The sequence below is a fragment of the Durio zibethinus genome, chromosome 28, assembly GCF_047325235.1.
Source record: "Durio zibethinus cultivar Kanyao isolate XHJ-2024 chromosome 28, ASM4732523v1, whole genome shotgun sequence".
Classification (NCBI taxonomy): domain Eukaryota; kingdom Viridiplantae; phylum Streptophyta; class Magnoliopsida; order Malvales; family Malvaceae; genus Durio; species Durio zibethinus.
In genome coordinates, this window is record NC_143189.1 from 13,257,030 (window position 1) to 13,277,626 (window position 20,597).

Genomic DNA, 20,597 nt, shown 5'->3' on the forward strand with positions numbered 1-20,597 from the left:
ATCTGATACCGCAAGTCAGTTGATTTATTTATTTATGATTTATAAGCAGGAAACTGAACATTTTATGTTGCAATTTTTAAATAAAAATTTTCATATAAATTATATAATAAAAATAGTTTTCTTTTATTTCATAAATTTATTTTAGTATCAAAATTCGAAATTATAATTTAAACTAAAGTTTTAAGTTTTAATATAAAATATATTTGTCCTTAAACTACACATTCAACCTAAAACCAACAAACATTTTATAAAATAGTGATATAAAATAATATTTAGTGAATGAACAATTTATAAAATTATGATATTTCATTTTATAAAAAATTATAAACTATAAATCAATTTTAATGAAAATAATTTTCAAAAAAATTATTAAATAAATTCATTATTTTTATGAATAAATACAATTTAATAAGTATTTTTTTACAAATCAATAAAAAATTAACCATATATACCAAAAAACGATTCCATGTTATAATTTCAATAGGGTTAAATATTTATTGACCCTCGAACATATGTTATTCTATGACATTGGTACCTGTACAAAAATTTTATTCACAATTAAGTACAAGTAATTATTTTCCATCATGTACTTTCCCCCTACAATATAATATTAATGTATAACTTAAAAGATGATGTGACATTGAAAACCAATCATATGTCGTTATATCATTTTTGGATTCACGTCACATCTTTAGTTAAAAAATAAAAATATAAATAAAAATACGAAATATTTTAAAGGAATTCAAAAGGTAAAAAAACATAAATTTTTTAGTTTTAAAGTTACAAAAACAAAATAAAAAAAGAAAAAAAAAAAAAAACCCAAATTGAGAGACGATGGGAGAGAGAGACGAAGGACAGGAGTGGCGTCGGCAAGTTTGGGGAAGCAGAGAGAAGGCCGACGGAAGAAGGAACTCAACCAGAAGCAGATCCGTCAAAGCTGCTTCGCACCAGCTAGATCTAGCTCCTAGTGGGCTATATATCATCGTTGGTAGGCCGACCCTCACCTTCTCCCTTCTCTCCTCTCTCTCTCTCCTCGACTCCATTCACTTTTTGAATTTAAAAATTTTTTATTTCAAAAAGTAAAATTAAAAAAAATTACTTTATGTATTTCATTTTTTATTTTGAAATATAAATTAAAATTTATTTTTTTATTTTTTTCAAAAATAAAATTTTAATTATGAATATTTATAAAAAATTTTAAAATTTATATTTTATATTTTTTATACTTAAAAACAATTTTTAAAAATTAAATTAAATGATACGTGACATGGTTTTGTTGACTGAAATTTGCCACATCAGCATTTGACTAACATTGTTAATCAATTCAACTTCAAGAATTTGATTGCAAAGTTTTATTCTCAAAGTGATCGGGGTGTTATAGTTATGGGTCAAATGAATATTTAACCCAATTTAATATTACGAAAGAACGCATAAAATTTTGATAATCTTAATCACATATATTGAAGACTTAAATCATATCAAGTAAAGATTGGGAGAAATAATTGATTTCTCCACAATGAAAGTTTATTTATAAAGACAATTTGAATCTAATTGTGTATTTATTCTTATTATTGTCAAAATAAATTAATAAAAAATAATATTAAAAGTAAATTTATTTGAGTTAAATATATTAAGCAAAATAAAAATTGTTGTTTTAAGAAACTAAATCTTGTCCCATGAAAAAACAAATTGTTCTAAATCATAGGAGGTGATGGTTGGATAGATATGATAATTTTAGTTTTTTTTATCATATATCTTATCATATTTGATATATAATAACACAACATAAATTATAAAATATATTTAAATCTTAAATATGAATACGATATATTTATTATATTTATTACACGTGATATAATACGATAAATAAATATATATATAATTTATTTATTTAAATATGATACGAATAAATATGAATAATATAAATATATATGAATAAATATAACTAATACGAATATATATAAGCACATAATTAAAATAATAAATAATTATAATTTATTTATAATTTATAATTTAATAAACTTGACATATTAATAATATAAAAATACTTAAATATGAAAAAAATTAATATCCATTTAATATGTATTTAATATATATAATTTTAATAAATATTACTTAAATATATTAATTTTTAGTATCAAATTTAAAATAATAAATTATTAAAAATTAAAGAATAAAATAATAATATATAAGACTAATATTAATATTAATATTTATATTGTATTTATATTCATAATATAAAAAATAATTTCATAATAATTATTAAATAAATATCATAATTAAATGTTTAAAATATTTTTTATGTAATATTAAATAATTAATTAATTATCATAATTAAAAAATTAAAAATTAAAATAATTTTTATAGTTTATATTATAATTAAAATAAATATAAAAATATATTAAACGTATATTTATATAACAAAATTAAATTAAATATATTATTCATTTTATCTCACGTGTTTAGATATATTAATATATAAAAAATATGAATTATATCATGTTAAAATTTATATTAATATAAATATATAATATATTTTTTAAAAATATATATAATATTTTTTTTAAAAATATATATAATATTTTTTTATATTATTTTTATATTATATCATTATATCGTATTTAAAATTAGATTATATATATGAATGGACTCACTCTTTCAATTAAAGAGAAAAGGTAAATTGGCTCACGGGGACTATCGTGGAAATGGTTTGAGAGAAGAACAAACAGTTTTGTACTTTGTAAACGGAGTACGTGGGAAACAAGGAACGGTACAAGAGAGTGAGATCTCCATGCTGTTAGTAAAACCAGAAAACAGGAGTTTAAGACACTTGTAAACTGGAGAGTAGAGCCCACAAAAAGCAATCAAAAGCCAAAAGTTGTCTTAAATATAAAATTTAAGTGAGAAAGACTTCCACATCGAACAACTCCTCTCTTCTCACTCTCACTCTCTATATATAATAGACTATTATAGGAAGAGAGTTACATCTTTATTATACACAGAAGAAACTGGTACAGAGAGGCTCTCTGGGTATCTGCTCTTTCCTTCTCTTCTTTCATTTATGCTCATTTTTACGGGCTGAGGCTTGTCAGATTCTTTATTCATGTTGTTCTTGCTCTTTTAGTTTGCCTGCCAAGAAAAATTGTATCTTTTTTTTCATTTCTTTTTCTTTTTTATTGTTCTGTCTCAGCTAACCAGATTGCTCGGATTTTGCTTTAAAGCTGAACCCCATGTAACCAATACATGTTTTTTTTTTTTTTTTTTTGTCTGATTTTCTCATTTGGGTATTGGTTTTAAGTTCAGTTGGATAAAATAGAGAGGAAAAAGAAGGTATGGCGGATTCGAATTCTGGGCAACCCCAGTTCATTGCTTCTATCGGAAACCAGAGTTTCGCAAATGCACCACTGATCCAGAATGCAGATACTGATCAGATAGTGGTGCCAGACGTGAGTTTGATTGGTTATTCATATAATCTTTTATAGAATCTTTATTATTGAATTGAACGTTTTTTTGTAATTGTTGATTCTTATTTAATTTCTTTTGTTTAAGGAAGAGTAAATGATAAAGCATATATTATAGTAGGTGATTGTTGATATGGCTTGATTAAGTTCAGGAGAGGTCTTGCCGAAACCTCCACTAAGATTTTGGGAGAGAAAGATTCAAGTGATGTGAGTGGGAATTATTTGGTCTCAGTCAATTGGTGGATTTAGGTGAAGATGACTTTTTAGATGTTCATAGCAAGAGTGTTAATTGGTGATGTTGTTGGAATATGGCTATAGGAGGATGGCTACGGTCATCTTTGGCGTCCTATTTAATAATAAGCTGAGGATGACTTTTTCAATTGTTTACTGCAGAAAGGGATTAGTTAAGAAATTGTCATTAAATCATCTCTGACTAGATGAGTTGATAATGGATTTTGAAACTTGCATGACGTGGTATGATTTATTCCGTATCATGTGAAGTCTGCATTTGTTGCTTAACATGCCTTCTTTATTTGTCCCTTACTGTTGATAGGAACAATTAGGTTTATATCTTCCTATAGTGTTAGTTGGGTTCTTTTAAATTTTTTTCGGGTAATCAATCACTATAAATGTCTTTACGACACCAAGTTTGAAGATTACAAGATTTATTATAAGAAAGTGTTCAGAATTCTTGTTTCTTCTTCTATTTTCTGATGGATTTTGTAATTTATAATTACATATTGCAATTCCAGCTTATGGATTTTGATGCCAATCTGAGAGAAAAAGTATTGAATTATATTTTTGCTATTAAGTATTTCCTAAGAAGTGTTCTGAAACTGTAGTCCGAGAAATTTAAATATGCATCAGAAAAATCAATTCAATATTGCTATTGCTTATGGAAGGGCATTTCACCATGTGTGAAATCTTTACTTATAAAAGAAATTATAAATCAGGATTATCCCAAGTTATCAAAAGGTTTGAGGGTTGTGAATGTTATAAAATGAAAGTCTCTGCGTGGTCCTCAATGACTACAGATTATTCAGGGAAATAAGATGTGAGCCTTATGTTGCCAAAGAAACCTTGTGAAAATGCAATTAAATGTTGGGGAAACCATTATTTCATTATACTTTTGTTTGCTTTGTGTTTTTTACTATTAAGTGCTTTGGGAGAGGTACCATCATGACTCATACAATTAAAAAGGAAGTCAGTAATTTCCATTTTCCTATACAATTAGTCCAGAAATGCACATCTTATGGAAACAATATTTAATATAGAGAAAGGCATAAACCTATCTAGTCTGGAATTTTCTGCACAAAGAATAGGATAGGATAAAAAAGAGATTAGAAAAGAATCTTTTGTCAACATAGGAGGTTTGCAGATGGATAGTACCTGCAAAGAAGAATGTTGAATTATGATGGTGTTATATTCTTTGATCATACAAAACCTATGCAGTTAAATAAAGAAAAAAAAAGTATTATATGTGTATATCAAAAAATATGATATGGGGTGATCAACAGGAAATCATTGAGGTTTCATTTACAACTGTGAAAGGATTTGTACGTGGTGTCTTCATTTAAGTAGCAAGGATAAAATAATTCAATATGTATCTGATAATTATTTTTCAATAAGCCATAGATTCATCAGCTAGTTTGATCTGCTCATAATTGTGATTGCACCTTATGATGTGAAAAGAGATTTTGAGTAATCACTGAGAGCTGAAATGCTGTAGTATATGAATAAAAGATGAGAAATGGTTACCATTCTATTGGTATGTTGTCTCTTGAGCTTACGCTAGTTTGATAGAACTTTACACATTTTATGTATTAAATTCCTGCTTAGATATTGTTCTTCCTCTCTGGATACTGGTTAAGGGAAATTTGGTATTATCTCTTTCAGGTTGCATTTTCCTTCTGGACAATTGGTCTATAAGTTTACAATTTTCTGATTTTTTTCTGAACAAGTTCCTGGCATGACCATTGCTCTATAAATGTACTGCACTTTTTATGTATAAGAATTCAGTGTTCACTGGACTCATGATAATTTTCATTATTGACAATTTATTTATGCAGAGAAAAAGCTGGAAAAACTTATTTGCATACATAGGTCCTGGATTCCTTGTTTCAATTGCATATATTGATCCTGGAAATTGTAAGATCAATATTTTAGAAGTTTTCTTTGTGTTACCAAAATTAACATAAGCATATAATTGTAACGCTAATCTTTTGTTTTAACTTATAGTTGAAACTGATTTGCAAGCAGGAGCACAGTACAAGTATGGTGTGAGTACTTTCTACTGCATTTATTTGGCTTTTAAATTATTCTCTTCTTTTTTTTTTTCTAGACAATTTGAAAATTTGATAGTAAGTCCTGTTTGCAAAGGAGAGTAGGAGGATAGAGTGACAATACTATTGGAAGTTGATGTAAAATTTGTAAATTTCTTTTTTTTTTTTTTGGTACATTTCAAATTCCTCATTTTAGCAAGGTCTTATTTGTAAAAATTCATTATCCAAAACAACTTTAAATGAGAAAAATGGTCTCTTGTTGTGGTCTGTTTGAGCCTCAATAGACACTGCTTCTTTCTTGATCTATGCCAATATGGTTACTGGAACAACATGAGTACCTGTGAGGAAACTTAACATTAACTTCTCCTTTTCTTTTATTTCTTTTTTTTTTTGAAAAATAAATTTCTGCCTCAGTTCCTCTTATGATAATTATATCTTTCTTGCAGTTACTTTGGATCATATTAATGTCTTCATGTGCTGCTCTTGTTATTCAGTCATTGGCTGCCAAATTGGGTGTTGTTACAGGTGTATATTGCTATATATTTTCTTTTTATATTTTGATATTGTGGAAAAACTAAGAAATAAAATTGTGTGAAAAACTAAGAGAAATTGAATATATATTGAAAAACTGCTCATCATGAATTATACAATCACTTTAAGTTTATATACAACTAACTAGTGGGTAAATTTAGAAACTAAATCTTCCTCAAACTGATCCTCTAATTGAGGGATTGTCTTTCCTAATTTTTTTCCTTAATTCTAAGGATACAAAAACTTAATTCTAGAGATACAAATATAAATATACATATTACAATATTACAACCAGTTGTAAATAAGTATTTTCCCACACTCCCCCTCAAGCTGGTGAACAAGTGTTTTCCATTCCTAACTTGGAAATAATTTCTTGAAATGTTGCACTGTTGAGACTTTTAGTCAACACATTTGCAAGCTGACCCTTGGTTGATACATATAGTGTACAAATCAATCCACTCTCTAGTTTCTCCTTTATGAAATGCTAGTTTACTTCAATGTGTTTTGTTCTGTCATGTTGCACAGGATTGTGTGCAATGCTTATTGCAGACTTGTTATCACAGTAGAGTCTCATTGGTCCATCCCACTTGATTTTCAAGTCTTTTAGGATAATCTTTAACCATAGTAGTTCACAAATTCCCTGAGCCATTGCTTTGAACTCTGCTTTAGCACTTGATCTTGCTACCACATTCTGTTTTTTACTCCTAGTCACAAGATTACCACTTAGGAAAGTGCAATAGCTTAAGGTGGATCTTTTATCAGTTACTGAACCTGCATAATCCGCATCGTATATGCCTGTAGAGCCAGCCCCGAATTTTTTTTGAATAAGATACCTCTCCCAGGATTGGCCTTCAAATAGTGCAGTACACGGTAGATAGCCTGTAAGCACACTTCTGTAGAACTATGCATAAATTGACTTATCACACTCACGGCATATGCTATATTAGATCTAATATGTGAGAGATAAATGAGTCTTCCAACTAATCTTTACTACATCTCTCTATCTACAACAGCATCTTCATTAGTTTCTCCAAGTTTATGATTAGGATCTATAGGGGTATTTGCAGGTTTACATGCGAGCTTCTCAGTTTCCTTCAAAAGATCCATCACATATTTTTATTGTGAGATGAAAATACCATGCCATGAGTGAGTTATTTCAATTCTTAGGAAGTACTTCAATCTCCCTAACTCTTTTATCTCAAATTCTCTAGCCAAACACTGTTTTAGAGATTCTCTTTCTTTATCATCATCTTCAGTTACAATTATATCATCAACATACAGTAATAGAACTATGACTCTTTTTGAATCAGAGTGCTTAATAAATAATGTGTGATCCCCTTGACTCTGTTTATATCCCATTGCTAGCATCACTTTGGCAAATCTCCTGAACCAAGCCCTAGGAGACTGTTTAAGATCATATAAAACCTTTTTTAGCTTGCATACTTTGTTTGCTTCTATACGATCTCCAAATCCCGATGGAATCTTCATATATATTTCTTCTTCCAAATCACCATATAGAAAAGCATTCTTTACATCAAATTGTTGAAGCTGCCAATTGTAATTTGCAACTAATGATAATAAAATCCTAACTGTATTCATCTTGGCAATTGGAGCAAAATTTTTCTGATAATCCACTCCATAAGTTTGAGTGTAGCCCTTAGCCACCAACTTGGCTTTATATCTTTCAACAGTACCATCCGCATTGTATTTTACAATGAAAATCCATTTACACCTAATTGGATTTTTTCTTTTAGGCAACTATACCAGTTCTTATGTCTTTTTTTTCTCTAAGGCCTCTATTTCTATTTTCATGGCTTGCCTCCATTTCTCACTGGATAATGCCTTGCATAATGTAGTTGAAATATAAATAGTGTTTAGGCTCATAAGGAAATTTTTGTGGGATGATGAGAATTTTTCAAATGACATAAAATTAGAGATTGGGTATAGTGGATGCTTAGTACATTCTTTGGTTCTTTTCCTAATGGCAATAGACAGATCATAATCACTAGTTATAGTTTTAGGAGATTCATGCTCTTTTTGAGAAACAGAGTTAAAGATTGTAATTACCTCATTTCCAGAGTTAGGATCAGGTTCTTAGACTTGCATTGGTTTAGGATCTGGAACTTTTCTTCTTGAGTACACCTGTAATTCTTTCATAGAATCAAGAATAATATTATCCTTTATCACATCTTCTATGTTTGGAATGGGTTCAGACTCAAATTCAATGTTTGAGTTGGACTCAAAAGAAACAGATTTTGACTCAGAATAATTAATGGGTGAAAATGTTGAAGAGGAGGACAAATCAAGCAAAATGAAATCTTTATCCTTATCTTCCATGAATGAAGTCTCCCCTTGAAGATAAGGTTGAATAAAAAATGGTTTACTTTCTTAAAAAATGACATCTACAGACACATAAAATTTTTTGGTAGGAGGATAATAGTACTTATACGTTTATTGAGTTGATGAATACCCCACACAAATGCACTTAATTGCTTTAGGATCCAACTTCCCCTTATAATGATTGTGAACATGAACAAATGATGTACAACCAAATATCCTAGGTGTGAGGTTATTTGTGATATTAAAGTTGGGATAGAATTGTGAGAGTAGTTCTATAGAAGTTTTAAATCCTAAAACCCTTGAAGGGAACCTATTTATAACATGTGGCAGTGAGAACAACTTCCCCCCAGTAGAATTTGGGTACGTTTGCTTGAAAAAGTGAAGCTTGGGTTATGACTAGTAAATGACTGTTTTTCCTCTCTACCACTCTATTCTGTTATGGAGTATTAACATAAGATAACTCATGGTAATCCCCTCCTTTTGGAAATAGGTAGATAAAGTCTGGTTGACATAGTCTCTTGCATTATCAGACTTAAATCTCTTGATTTTCACTCCAAATTCATTATGGATCATGTTTTGGAAGCTTAAAAACACACTATTCACATATAATTTGGATTAAAGTAAAAATATCCAAGTGACCACTCTGGTACCATCCTCTATGAAAGAAACAAACCACCTTGCACCAGAAATATTAGGAATTGTAGAGGGACCCCATATGTCACTATGAATCAAGTAAAAAGGAATAAAACTTCTTGTATTACTAATTGGAAAAGACACACCTCTATACTTTGCAAGTTGACAAACATCACAATGAAAATTTTCAGAATTTAATCCTTTGAACAAAGAAGGAAACATGTTTTTCAAAGTTCCAAAAGAAGGATGTCCAAGACAAAAATGATAAAGTCAGATTTTGTCTTTTTGGGAGATTTTTCAGAAAGAAATGACAAAGGTAAACTATTCTTGATATTACTTGTGTTGTTTGATGTCTCAAGATAGGATGATCGATCCTTCTCCTTAGCAAGTCTAATCTTCTTCTTCGAACTCTGATCCTAAAATTCACAATAAGAGGGATAAAAAGTCACTTTACAATTCATGTCTCTGGTAAGTTTTTATATAGATATCAGAAATAATCCAAGAACATGAAGAACATTTTTAAAAACAAACAAGGAATTACTTTGAACATCTCTTAATCCTACCACTGTAGTTAGTGAACCATTTGCAACAATAATTTTGCTTATTACTAGAAAATAATATGTACTAAACTTCTATGAGAAATGCGTCATATAGTCTGTGGCTTCTGAGTCAATGACCCAAGAATTTGTAATAGGTTTAATCGAGACATTTAATCCATGAGAACCAAAAGTTTTACTTGAACTAAAGACCTTACCCAAAGAGCATACTCCAGTAGGCTTTTCAAGAACTTTCAATAGGCTTCTTAGTTTCTCAATGTCTTCTCTGTCCAACTTTTTTTGTTCCCGATACTTTTGTAGTACTCCGATGGTTTTACCAATTGTCACTTCCTCAAATCGAGTAGTAGTGGTTGATTTTGCAATCTCTAGCATGGTTATCTTTGTTAGGATTGAAATGAGCCTTGATAGTAAAAGTTTAACCAGAGACGATTCTAGACAATGAAGGCCAAATAAGGAAAAAATAAGACTAAAAGATTTAACAAGATTTGGCTATGAAGGCATGAAATAGAATTAAACAACGAAGGCTGAAAAAATTTTCTTCCCAAGAAGAACCTAAAGCTCTTATACCATGTGGAAAAACTAAGAAATAAAACTATGTGGAAAACTAAGAGTAAAACTGAATGTGTATTAAAAAACTGCAAATCATGAATTATACAAGCACCTTAGGTTTTTATACAACTAACTAGTGGGTAAACTAAGAAACTAAATCTTCCTAAAACTGATCCTCTAATTGAGGGATTATTTATCATAATTTTCTATCCTTAATTCTAGGGATACAAATACTTAATTCTAGAGATAAAAATATAAATATACAGATTACAATATTACAACTAGCTGTAAATAAGTGTTTTCCCACAAGTACTGATATATATATTATTTTTTTCATTTGAATGTTTCTTTCATTGTTGTAGGGAAGCATTTAGCAGAACACTGCAGAGCTGAATATCCTAGAGGCCCAAACTTCATCCTATGGGTTCTTGCTGAAATTGCAATTGTTGCATGTGATATTCCTGAAGGTGAGGATAAAGCTTATTTGCTTAAAAGCCGAAGAACATGAGGTCTTATTGCTGCATGATAAAGGTCTTAATTTAATTGGAAACATTTCAATGTGAAATAACTCAGGAAAATATATTTTATATTCAGAAAAATGAACTTAAGGTTTGAAATGATGCAGCACTTCAATTAATTTTTAAAATTTTCTTGTAGTTAGTCCATTTACCATCTTTATTTAACTCTTTGAGTGCTTAATGTTGGTTAAATTTGTGCATGACTCTTAAAGCTTCCATTTCATTCTTGTAACTTTTAACCTTCTAATGCTGTTTATAAAAATTGCTTGGGATGGACTGGACAGAAACCTGGGGCTTAGTTTCTGTTGCCTTTTCAATTGTTTTTCATGTTCGGTTCTACTTCTGACTTATGATCCATTCCTTGTCCAGTGATTGGCACAGCCTTTGCATTGAATATGCTCTTCAACATCCCAGTTTGGATTGGTGTCCTTTTGACAGGACTTAGTACATTGATTCTTCTAGCATTGCAGCAGTATGGGGTATGTTGATTGATTTTGTATGCCTTATACATCTAGGTATTACTGTATTTTTCTGGTTTGTTCTTCTGTGTCATTGAACCAACGAAGTACAACTTTATTGGCTTGTTTAATTGATCCAAGATATTGATTTGTTGGAATTAGCTCAATCCTTTATGTTCTTTATTTTTCAGGTTAGGAAACTTGAGTTTTTTATCACTCTTCTTGTACTTACAATTGCTGGGTGCTTTTCTGCGGAGCTTGGCTATGCGAAGCCTGTGGCCAGTGAAGTTCTTGATGGGCTTTTTGTTCCTCAACTCAAAGGAAATGGTGCTACTGGTCTAGCCATTTCACTTCTTGGAGCTATGGTTATGCCGTAGGTGTCTTTTTCATCCCAGTTTCTAGTGATTCCTGCCACTTGAGACATTGTAAATCTGTTGGATTCTGTGACCCTTTTGCAGGCACAACCTCTTTCTCCACTCAGCATTGGTGCTTTCCAGGAGAATCCCACGATCAGTGCGGGGCATTAAGGTCATTTCTTGGATAATTTTAAGTTCTTTAGGCAGACTAGTTTTAAACTTGCTTTTCCATATGCAACTGGAAATATGATCCTAATGTGCATATTTGCCAAACATAGTTGAGAATCTTACAACATCTGCCTCCTTTGAAGAGCAATATAGTTAGCCATTTTATCATATTTGTAGTTTAGTTTCTTTTCAAGTCCTCTTGCTTAACTAAATATAGGCATTTAAGTATTTAGTTATGCATGTTCCGCCAACAAATTTTGTAGAGACTAGCTCTCTGAAATCTGACTCGATTAATTTTTCTAGCTGGAGAAGATTCAAGAGAGAGTTTATATTTGTAAGCTGCTCATGGCAATTCACTGAGCTCAACCTTTGTAGATAATAGTCTGATGGGCTAGGTGCTGAGTCCAAATCACTTTCCTTCTCGGACGGAAAATCTATATTTGGTTTCTGGGTTTTTATTTTCCCCTTCTTCTGAAAGCTAAGTTACAAAGTATGTCGACAATCATAATTGAGTGCTCAAACAATATAATCTCTGTAAGACTTAGTTAAATTTATGGAGGCAAAAGCAGCAAGATACCATTCACTACAATAGGAAACATTACATGTTAGTGATGATTTATTCTATATACCAATGAGCAATATCTGAAGCAGTACTTTGTCTGCAGGAGGCTTGCAGATTTTATATGATAGAAAGTGGCTTTGCTTTGATGGTGGCATTTCTCATTAATGTCTCCGTTATCTCTGTAAGTGGTGCAGTTTGCAATTCCTCAAATTTGAATCCAGAAGATCAAGCTAGCTGTGAGGATTTAGACCTGAACAAGGCCTCGTTCTTACTAAGTGTATGTGGTCCCTAGCCATTTTATGACTTCTTTAGCTGCCTTTACTTCCCTGACTCTCGGGTTTTAATTTGTTTCATCTTAAGATAATTTTTGTTCACTCGTGAACTTTCTAGATTTGAAAAATGATATTATTTATATTATTGTTTACAGAATGTCCTAGGTAATTGGAGTTCAAAACTTTTTGCAATTGCTTTGCTTGCATCAGGTCAGAGTTCTACTATAACAGGAACATATGCTGGGCAATATGTAATGCAGGTACTTTATTACTCTATTGCATAGCATTTTGCAGGTTAGGTATCTTTTGGGAATAAAACAATGTAAGCAATTCTATATTGAAAATTTGAAGTTATAAATAATTGTTATTAAGGTGCTATAAAACCGGACCTTTTCATCACTCTGATAAAAATTAATTTGCAGAGCTTGGCATGTCAAGATCATAGGTTATAGATTCTTATCTTGTTCTTCTCGGATCAAATAAGTCTTGATCATAAACTAATTGCGGTTAGTTTGATCTAGTAGTGTCCACTGGTTTTAATGACCATCTTTTTGTCTCTCGGAAATACTTAAGAAGTAAACTCCTTTTTCTTTTCCACAAAAGAAAGAAAGGAAAAAAAAAAACTATTTCTGCTCTATTTCTTTCATTTCCTTCTATAATTCACTAACAAAAGATTGGTTGATTTTTTGGTTTCTCAAAGTAACTTGATAGAAGCTATTTTTATAGTAGCCTTATAACCTTTGTATCTTTTTTTGCTCTCTGTCTGAGATATATGCTTATTGCATTAAGTTTGTTTCTTTGGACTATCCTGTTTTTTCTATAGGGCTTTCTTGATTTACGACTAACACCGTGGATTCGGAACTTACTTACTCGATGCTTGGCTATTGTCCCTAGTTTAATTGTTGCTGTCATTGGTGGCTCTGCTGGGGCCGGAAAGCTAATTATCATTGCATCGGTATGATATTCTTGCCTGTAATGTTTTCTTCTTGCAAAATTTTTTGGTGCATGTGTCTAAATAAAATAATATCAATCTTTGGAATAGAGTGAGATTTCTATGTGTAGTTTTAGTGAATTAGCTGAAGGGGTGCTTGCATAATTAAGCTGAGTTTCCTTGATTGTATTGCCCACCAAAGGGGCCATTGTTTGGTGCAATGGTAAAATTATTATACTAACATGCCCTAATCTATGGGCTTAAGTTTTGACAGTAGCCACTTTACCCAAAAGAGTATGGTAACTCAAAACTTGTTACTATCTTGTCTTTACCAATCCTTTATTATATTGAACTAAAATCTTAATTCTAGCATGTGGCAAGATAAAAGCTTGCTCTTAGGCCTCACAGAGCCCCAAAAAGTTTGCACATGCAACTACATGTTAGAGATCTTTAAATGGTGCTTGTTCTACATTGGTCTGTTTGCGGTCTGTTGTGGCCTTGTGTCCATGTTGCATTTCTCTGTATATTGCAAATTGGTTTTAGTCTGGGTGCGGAACAGAGATTGAGATCAGCATAAACTTTTCAGTTAAATGGTTCTCTGATAGTTGGTGATACTTTACAGTACTATAAATGTGGTAGCTCCTTGTTTGACTGTTGTGCCCTTAATTAAATTACTTGCTTGTTGGGCAGCGGCAGGTTTTGATGTGCCATGACAGTTTTGTTTACTACTTGATGTTCTATTGGATATCATGTTTCTAGCAGTGGTTTCAGAATATCATATTACATATAAAGCAGCCATCTAGTTTAAATGTGCCTCGGTTTTACTCTTTTGTGCTTAACACTTTTGTTATGATTCCATGTTGGAGGAAGAAAAGAAGTGTTGTTTGTTTTGTCATGTGAGGATACTAATTTGGCTACATCAAATAGAAGTATTTCATATACCACAAAGACACCTATATCTCGCATTTGGATGGATAAAGGGAGTGTGTTGTGTGGAAACTGAATGTATATTGAAAAACTACTTATTTTTAATTATACAAGAATCTTAGGTTTATATACAACTAATTAGGGGTTAAACTAGGAAACTAAATCTTCCTTAATTCTAGGGATACAAATACTTAATTCTAGAGATACAAATATAAATATACAGATTACAAGATTACAACCAGCTGTAAATAAGTGTTTTTCCACACTCCCCTTCAAGCTGGTGAATAGGTGTTTTCCATTCCCAGCTTGGAAATAATTTCTTGAAATGTTGCACTACTGAAATCTTTAGTCAACACATCTGCAAGTTGACTCTTGGTTGATATATAAGGTGTACAAATCAACCCACTGTCTAGTTTCTCCTTTATGAAATGTCGGTCTACTTCAATGTGTTTTGTTCTGTCATGTTGCACAGGATTATGTGCAATGCTTATTGCAAACTTGTTATCACAGTAGAGTCTCATTGGTCCATCCCACTTGATCTTCAAGTCTTCTAGGATAATCTTTAACCATAGTAGTTCACAAATTCCTTGAGCCATTGCTCTGAACTCTGCTTCAGCACTTGATCTTGCCACCACATTCTGTTTTTTACTCCTTCAAGTCACAAGATTACCACCTAAGAAAGTGTAGTAGCCTGAGGTGGATCTTCTATCAGTTACTGAACCTGCATAATCAGCATCTGTATATGCTTCTAGAATTAATCCCGAATTTTTTTTTAATAAGATACCTCTCTTAGGATTGGCCTTCAAATAGTGCAATATATGGTAGATAGCCTGTAGATACACTTCTTTAGGACTATGCATAAATTGACTTACCACACTCACAGCATATGCTATATCAGGTCTAGTATTTGAGAGATAAATGAGTCTTCCAACTAATCTTTGGTACATCTCTCTATTTACAGCAGCATCTTCATTAGCTTCTTCAATTTTATGATTAGGATCTATAGGGGTATTTGCAGGTTTACATGCAAGCTTCCCAGTTTTCTTCAGAAGATCCATCACATATTTCTGTTGTGAGATAAAAATACCATGCCGTGAGTGAGCTACTTCAATTCCTAAGAAGTACTTCAATCTCCCTAGCTCTTTTATCTCAAATTCTCTAGCCAAACACTGTTTTAAAAATTCTCTCTTTTTCATCATCTCCAGTTACAATTATATCATCAACATACACTAGTATAACTGTGACTCTCCCTGAATTAGAGTGCTTGATAAACAATGTGTGATCTCCTTGACTCTGTTTATATTCCATTGCTAGCATCACTTTGGCAAATCTCTCGAACCAAGCTCTAGGAGACTGTTTAAGGTCATATAAAGCTTTTTTCACCCTGCATACTTTGTTTGCTTCTAAATGACCTCCAAATCCTGGTGAAACCTTCATATATATTTCTTCTTCCAAATCACCATGTAGAAAAGCATTCTTTACATCAAATTGTTGAAGCTGCCAATTGTAATTTGCAGCCAATGATAACAAAATCCTAACTGTATTCATCTTGGCAACTGGAGCAAAGGTTTCCTGGCAATCCACTCCATAGGTTTGAGTGTAGCCCTTAGCCACTAACCTGGTTTTATACCTTTCAACCGTACCATTTGCATTGTATTTTACAGTGAAAACTCATTTACACCCCATTGGATTTTTTCCTTTAGGCAACTCTACCAGTTTTCATGTCTGATTTTTCTCTAAGGCCTCCATTTCTATTTTCATGGCTTGCCTCCATTTCTATTTTCATGGCTTGCCTTCATTTCTCACTGGATAATACCTCGGATAATGTAGTTGGAACAGAAATAGTATTTAGGCTCACAAGAAAATTTTTGTGGGATGATGAGAATTTTTCAAATGACACAAAATTAGATATTAGGTATAGTGGATGTTTAGTACATTCTCTGGTTCCTTTCCTAATGGCAATAGGCAAATCATAATCACTAGTTATAGTTTTAAGAGATTCATGCTTATTTTGAGAAACAGAGTCAAAAATTGTAGTTACCTCATTTTCAGAGTTAGGATCAGGTTCTTAGACTAGCACTGGTTCAGGATTTGAAACTTTCCTTCTTGAGTACACCTGTAATTCTTTCATAGAATCAAGAACAATATTATCCTTTATCACATCTTCCGTGTTTCGAATAGGTTCAGACTCAAATTCAATATTTGACTTGGGCTCAGCAGAAACAGGTTTCGACTTAGAAGAATTAATGGGTGTAAATGTTGAAGAAAGGGGCATATCAAGCAAAAAGAAGTCTTTATCCTTATCTTCCATGAATGAAATCTTCCCCTGAAGATAAGGTTGAGTAAAAAATGGTTTATTTTCTTCAAAAGTGACATCTGCAGACACAGAATTTTTTGGTAGGAGGATGATAGCACTTATATCCTTTTTGAGTTGAAGAATACTCCACAAAAATACACTTAATCGCTCTTGGATCCAACTTTTCCCAATTATGACTGTGAACATGAACAAATGATGTACAACCAAATATCCTAGGTGTGAGATTGTTTGTGGTATTGAGGTTGGGATAAAATTGTGAGAGTAGTTCCATAGGAGTTTTAAATCCCAAAACTCTTGAAGGTAACCTATTTATAATGTGTGTGGTAATGAGAACAGCTTCCCCCCAATAAGATTTAGGTACATTTGCTTGAAAAAAAAAGGCTCGGGTTGTGGCTAGTAAATGACTGTTTTTCCTCTCTGTCACTTCATTCTGCTGTGGAGTATTAACATAAGATGACTCATGGATAATCCCCTCTTTTTGGAAATAGGTGAATAGACTCTGGTTGAAATAGTCTCTTACATTATCATACCTAAATTTCTTGATTCTCACTCCAAATTGATTTTAGATCATGTTTTGGAAGCTTAAAAACACACTATTCACATCTGATTTGGATTTAAGTAAAAAAACCCAAGAGACCTTAGTACAATCATCTATAAATGAAACAAATCATCTCGCACTAGAAATATTAAAAATTGTAGAGGGACCCTAAATGTTACTATGAATCAAGTAAAAGGGAATAGAACATCTTTTGTTACTGATTGAAAAAAACACACGTCTATGTTTTGCAAATTCGCAAATATCACAATGAAAATCTTCAACATTTAATCATTTGAACAAAGAAGGAAACATATTTCTCAAGGTTCCGAAAGAAGGATGTCCAAGACGAAAATGATAAAGTCAGATTTTGTCTTTATTTGAAGATTTTTCAGAAAGAAATGACAAAGGTAAACTATTTTTGATACTACTTGTGTTATTTGATGTCTCAAGATAGTATAGTCCATCCTTCTTCTTAGTAAGTCCAATCATCTTTTCCGAACTCTGGTCCTGAAATTCACAATAAGAATGATAAAAAGTTACTTTGCAATTCATATCTCTGGTAAGTTTTTGTATAGATATCAGATTAGTAGACAATCTAGGAACATGAAGAACATTTTTAAGAACAAATGAGGGATTAACTTGAACATCTCCTAATCCTGTCACTGTGGTAAGTGAACCATCAGCAACAACAATTTTCTTATTACTAGGACACAGGTTATATATACTAAACTTTTGTGAGGAATGTGTCATGTGGTCTGTGGCTCATGAGTCAATGAACCAAGAACTCGTAATAAGCTTAGTCGAGACATTTAATCCATGAGATCCGGAAGCTTTACCTGAAGTAGAAACTTTACCCAAAGAATATACCATAGTAGGCTTTTCAGAGATTTTAAATAAGTTTCTTAGCTTTTCAATCTCTTCCTTGTTGAACTCTTCTTGTTTCTAAGATATCTGTAGTACTCCAGTGATTTTCCCAGTTAACATTTCCTCAAATTGGGTGGTAGTGATATCTTTCTTTGAAAGGGTTCGTCAATGAAGGCCTAAAAAAGTCAGCAATGAAGGTTGAAAATTTTGCTTCCCAAGAAGAGCCTAAAGCTCTGATACCATGTGGAAACTGAGTATATATTGAAAAACTGCTTATTTTTAATTATACAAGAATCTTAAGTTTATATACAACTAACTAAGAGTTAAACTAGGAAACTAAATCTTCCTTAATTCTAGGGATACAAATACTTAATTCTAGAGATACAAATATAAATATATAGATTACAAGATTACAATCAGCTGTAAATAAGTGTTTTTCCACATGTTGCTTAAATAATTAACTTGGAATAGTCGATCCTGCAAAGAAATCTGAGTAAATGATGCATTTAAATCACTTTTGAGCATGTCTTTCGCAGCCTTCTCTTTTCCTTTTTGATAGTGGAATCGGAGGAAGTTGCATCATTTTATCATTAGAATTGTCATAGTTATGACAAAAAGGAATCATGATTTTTCTTTGCATCATCCTCAAGTTAGTTGTCCTTGATTCCTGTTTGCAGATGATTTTATCCTTTGAGCTGCCTTTTGCTCTCATTCCACTTCTCAAGTTCACCAGCAGTGAGACCAAGATGGGGACATACGTCAACCCAATTGCGGTAAGACTAATTTTGCTTTCCTGATTTAAGGCAAGGTGCTATCTAGTTACAAACTTGGTCAAAAATATTATCACTGACTTTGTTCTCGGGAGTTGCTTGAATAAACAATTGTTGTCATTAAAATGATCTGGCTGAGAACATCTAAAAGTTATAAAGCTTTAGAGAATTGGTTCGACCTAAAATTTCCAGTGGCTTTTGTTCATTTTGAATGCTATCAATATATTGTCCAAGCGTTGTTACGCATAAGCTATTCTAAACTTAAAAGTTTTGGCCAGGATTCTTGAAGGTTTTCTCACTCATGCATAGGGTATAATTTTCTTGCGTGTTTATTTTGTTTTTTATCACAAGCACGGATCAATTTCTCTATATTTGGCCTTATATGTACTGGTTAGAAGAAAGTGTCTACATTCTGTAGTATAACTCAGATGCCTGGTCTTTCCTTTTCTGTTATCCAAGAATCTACTTATTTGATAAGTTCTATGCAGGTTTCAGTTGTGACATGGATCATTGGTTCCCTGATCATGGGTATAAACATATACTATCTTGTGACGAGCTTCATCCACTTGCTTCTTCACAGTCATTGGAAACTTGTTGCTGTCGTATTTCTGGAAATATTTGGATTTTCAGGTGTGGCGATTTATTTGGCTGCAATCGCTTACCTGGTCTTCCGGCCTACTAAAGAGTCGACGCAACTTTTGGCATTAACTACACCTGAAAGTCGGCAGATGGTTAACGACTCCAGTAGCACATCAGTGTGCCGTGTTCCTAGAGAAGACATAGTAAGCATGCAGTTGCCTCAGAGAAGTCCGACGGAGGACATTGACTGATAGACAGTGCAACTTATTTACATTAGGAAGGCAGGTTTTGCTGTAGCTTTCTTTTTTCCTGATAGACAGTGCAACTTATTTACATTAGGAAGGCAGGTTTAGCTGTAGCTTTCTTTTTTCCTTTGAACAGTAGAATTTCGGATTTGCTCCGCAGAAATAAGGAAATGATAAGGATTTAAAATTTGTTTATCCAATAACTAGGTTTTACGACCACTTCCATATATTATAGCTTAACTTTCCATCCTTTTTATAAAGCAAACCCCAAATGCTAATTTTCCTCGACAATATGAGCATTAGAATAAATTTTGGTTTATATTTATGGTTTACTTCCAATCTTTTGATTTAGTTTGATATAGGGATGTAAATGATACATTAATATTTATAAGTTATTCGTGTTCGATTCGAATAAAATTCGAATTTGATTCGATTATTATCGAGTCGAATTCGAGCTCGAGTAGCTCGAGTCATCGATCGAATCGAGTTCGAGTATTTTTATATTTGGTTCGAATAGCTCACAAGCTTAATCGAATTTTTATATTTAAATATATTTTTATTATTTTAATTAATAAAATATATCGAATTCGAGTTTAAACTCGATTACAAATAATCGAACTCTTATCGAGTATACGAATCGAGTTTATTTTTATATATTAATCGAGATTAATTGAGCGAGTTCGAATAGTTCGATTTCGATCACAAATCGAACTCGAATTAAAAAAATGAAACTTGATTT

The 20,597-nt window shown here is 31.8% G+C and overlaps 1 protein-coding gene across 5 annotated transcripts; it reads left to right on the forward strand.

Annotated features, from left to right (window-relative positions):
• Positions 1-766: 766 nt before the first annotated feature.
• Positions 767-20,085, forward strand: NRAMP6 (NRAMP metal ion transporter 6). Of its 5 annotated transcripts, XM_022868171.2 has the most exons (15): positions 2,647-3,030; positions 3,191-3,232; positions 3,304-3,446; positions 5,531-5,609; positions 5,700-5,740; positions 6,190-6,268; positions 10,716-10,820; positions 11,241-11,350; positions 11,521-11,702; positions 11,788-11,857; positions 12,519-12,692; positions 12,843-12,947; positions 13,511-13,642; positions 18,942-19,037; positions 19,523-20,085. In XM_022868171.2, the coding sequence occupies exons 3-15, from the start codon at positions 3,333-3,335 to the stop codon at positions 19,862-19,864; spliced, it is 1,629 nt and encodes a 542-aa protein (XP_022723906.1). In that variant the 5' UTR covers positions 2,647-3,030; positions 3,191-3,232; positions 3,304-3,332; the 3' UTR covers positions 19,865-20,085. The 5 variants fall into 5 exon arrangements, with proteins under 5 accessions (XP_022723905.1, XP_089613021.1, XP_089613020.1 ...); XM_022868170.2 differs by lacking the exons at positions 2,647-3,030; positions 3,191-3,232 and adding an exon at positions 767-988; XM_022868168.2 differs by lacking the exon at positions 3,191-3,232.
• The last annotated feature ends 512 nt before the right edge of the window (positions 20,086-20,597 follow it).

Coding starts and splice junctions, on each gene's coding strand:
- NRAMP6 (XM_022868170.2), top strand. CDS start 3,333: ATGGCGGATTCGAATTCTGGGCAACCCCAGTTCATTGCTTCTATCGGA. Junction 5,741..6,189: donor GAGCACAGTACAAGTATGGT/GTGAGTACTTTC, acceptor TCTTTCTTGCAG/TTACTTTGGATCATATTAAT. Junction 11,351..11,520: donor TAGCATTGCAGCAGTATGGG/GTATGTTGATTG, acceptor TTTATTTTTCAG/GTTAGGAAACTTGAGTTTTT.